General features: G+C 35.6%; 1 protein-coding gene across 1 annotated transcript; it reads right to left on the reverse strand.

Annotated features, from left to right (window-relative positions):
* Positions 1-444: 444 nt before the first annotated feature.
* Positions 445-1,401, reverse strand: LOC136571818 (olfactory receptor 6N2-like). The gene has a single exon (XM_066572445.1). It carries the CDS (start codon positions 1,399-1,401, stop codon positions 445-447), a length of 957 nt encoding a protein of 318 aa, XP_066428542.1.
* Between the last annotated feature and the right edge of the window lie 788 nt (positions 1,402-2,189).

Here is a 2,189-nt window from a genome sequence, read left to right on the forward strand (position 1 = left end):
ATTTTCACATGTGAGTTCTGTCCATATCGCAGTCACCATAGAACTCACACGGGAATAATACACCCTAAAAGATTTGCTGCCAAAATCTTGATGCCAGATAACATAGCAAACCTTCAGAGTTCTGGAGGAGTCAGTGCCTTGATGGGTAAGAGCTGTTAAGGCTGCACAGAAGAGGCCTCCACAATATTAGGCAGGTGTATCAAGTTATAGCTAATCTGTATGTAGATAGATAGATAGATAGATAGATAGATAGATAGATAGATAGATAGATAGATAGATAGATAGACTCTGAGATCAATTTTTAAAATTTATTTGGCATTTTTCAAAAAATTGTTTTGTTTCACCTGAGTTAGTAACCAATATCATAGGTTGCACTGTGGAGGTACTTTTCATAGCCTTAAAAAACAAAATACTTAAAAAAATTAAAAAGGGCAGTAGTTATACTCATCCCTGGATGTCAACTTTAGCATTTAAAAATAGTTCACCAAACCACTTCTTCAATATTTCTCTAATTTCCCTATTCCGCAGGCTATAAATAATTGGATTGCACATGGGTGTTAAAACTGAGTAGATGACAGCCATTGCACGATCATAGTTCACTGATTTAAAATTAGTCAGTCTCACATAGATGAAACTTACACTGCCAAAGAAAAGCAGAACGACAGTAAGGTGGGCACCACAGGTTGAAAAAGCTTTTTTTCTTCCTTCCGTTGTCTTTATTTTTAAAACAGCAGAAATTATTTTGATGTAGGATGTAATAATGCATGTGAAAGCCAGAAGGAGAAGGAATGAATTGATGGCAAAGTCAACTGTGACATTGAGTGATGTGTCAGAACATGCCAATTTTATCAGTGGATTAAAGTCACAGAAGATGTGTTCTATCTTGTTTGATCCACAAAAGGAAAGGCGTGACAGCAAGATGATCTGAGCCAATGGACCAAATAAACCTAAAATCCAACAACTTGCTGCTAGCTGGAAACAACAAACATTGGTCATTATATACGGATATCTTAATGGGTTGCAAATGGCCATGTAGCGATCATAAGCCATGACTGTTAGAAGGTAGGTTTCCGTAATACCCATGCAATGAAAAAAGTAGATTTGGAGAATGCATCCAATAAATGAAATCATCTTCTCATTCAGTAAGTTTGTCAGCATCTTTGGAATAGTGATTCCTGTGTACCAGATTTCCACGAAGGAAAGAATTGCAACAAAGATATAGAGAGGGACATGGAGGTTAGGATGAGTGCAAATTAGGCTAATTATTAGAAGATTACCACTAAGGGTGAAGATGTAGATAATAATCAGAAGGGTGAATAACAAGCCTTGTACTTCATTGACATCGGTGAAGTCTTCAAAAATAAATTGTGTGATTATTGACTGATTTGGAGTGGTCATCATTCTGAAGGTTAAAATCTTTCAATTTACAACTTAGGACTATAACAGTTCTTCTGGAAATATAAAATTTAGTAAATATTATGAGAAGTAACTTATACAGCAAAAATATAATTATCGCATTTGAACAGGGTAGCTGATTTACAGATAAACTAGGACTTTGATTACATAAAAAGTTGAAAAAATAAGAAATGTATTCAACAAGTTCAATGAGGGAAGACGGTAGTATTTGCGTTATATTGTCCATCAGTAGTGATCAATCCAATATATTGTAGGGACAAAAACAAAACCATTCAGCCAAAGTTGGGTCAAGGGTGAACACACACCCATGATTTTTTTTTACACAACTGTATTTGTGGCCTGTGTTTTCTCAATATAACAAGTCTTGTTTTGGAAACATCACATTCATCTAGAAGGAACACAAACAGGCATATAAAAAAACATACATAGATCTAAACCTACTCACAACACAACTTTGGTCGATAGGAAAGATATCATGCAGTGTCCATGTAGCAGAGGAGAAAATAAAGAGCTCTACCATTCTTTATGTTTGGACAGAGCACTCAGCCTACAAGAGTTCTCATGCCTAGTCATATACTAGGGAAGGCAATGTCAACATATGAATTTACTCTCTTCTGAAGGCTGCAAGCCTTTATGTGGCTCCTGGGCTACCAGTTGGGCATTACTAACATCCATGGTTGCTTAAGGACTGGTAATCTAAAGTACATTATCATAAGAACAGCTATCAATAGTTTCACTTATCTCATCTATACAACTAGTAATTTAGGAAATAT

The sequence above is a fragment of the Eleutherodactylus coqui genome, chromosome 6 (assembly GCF_035609145.1).
Source record: "Eleutherodactylus coqui strain aEleCoq1 chromosome 6, aEleCoq1.hap1, whole genome shotgun sequence".
Taxonomy (NCBI): Eukaryota; Metazoa; Chordata; class Amphibia; order Anura; family Eleutherodactylidae; genus Eleutherodactylus; species Eleutherodactylus coqui.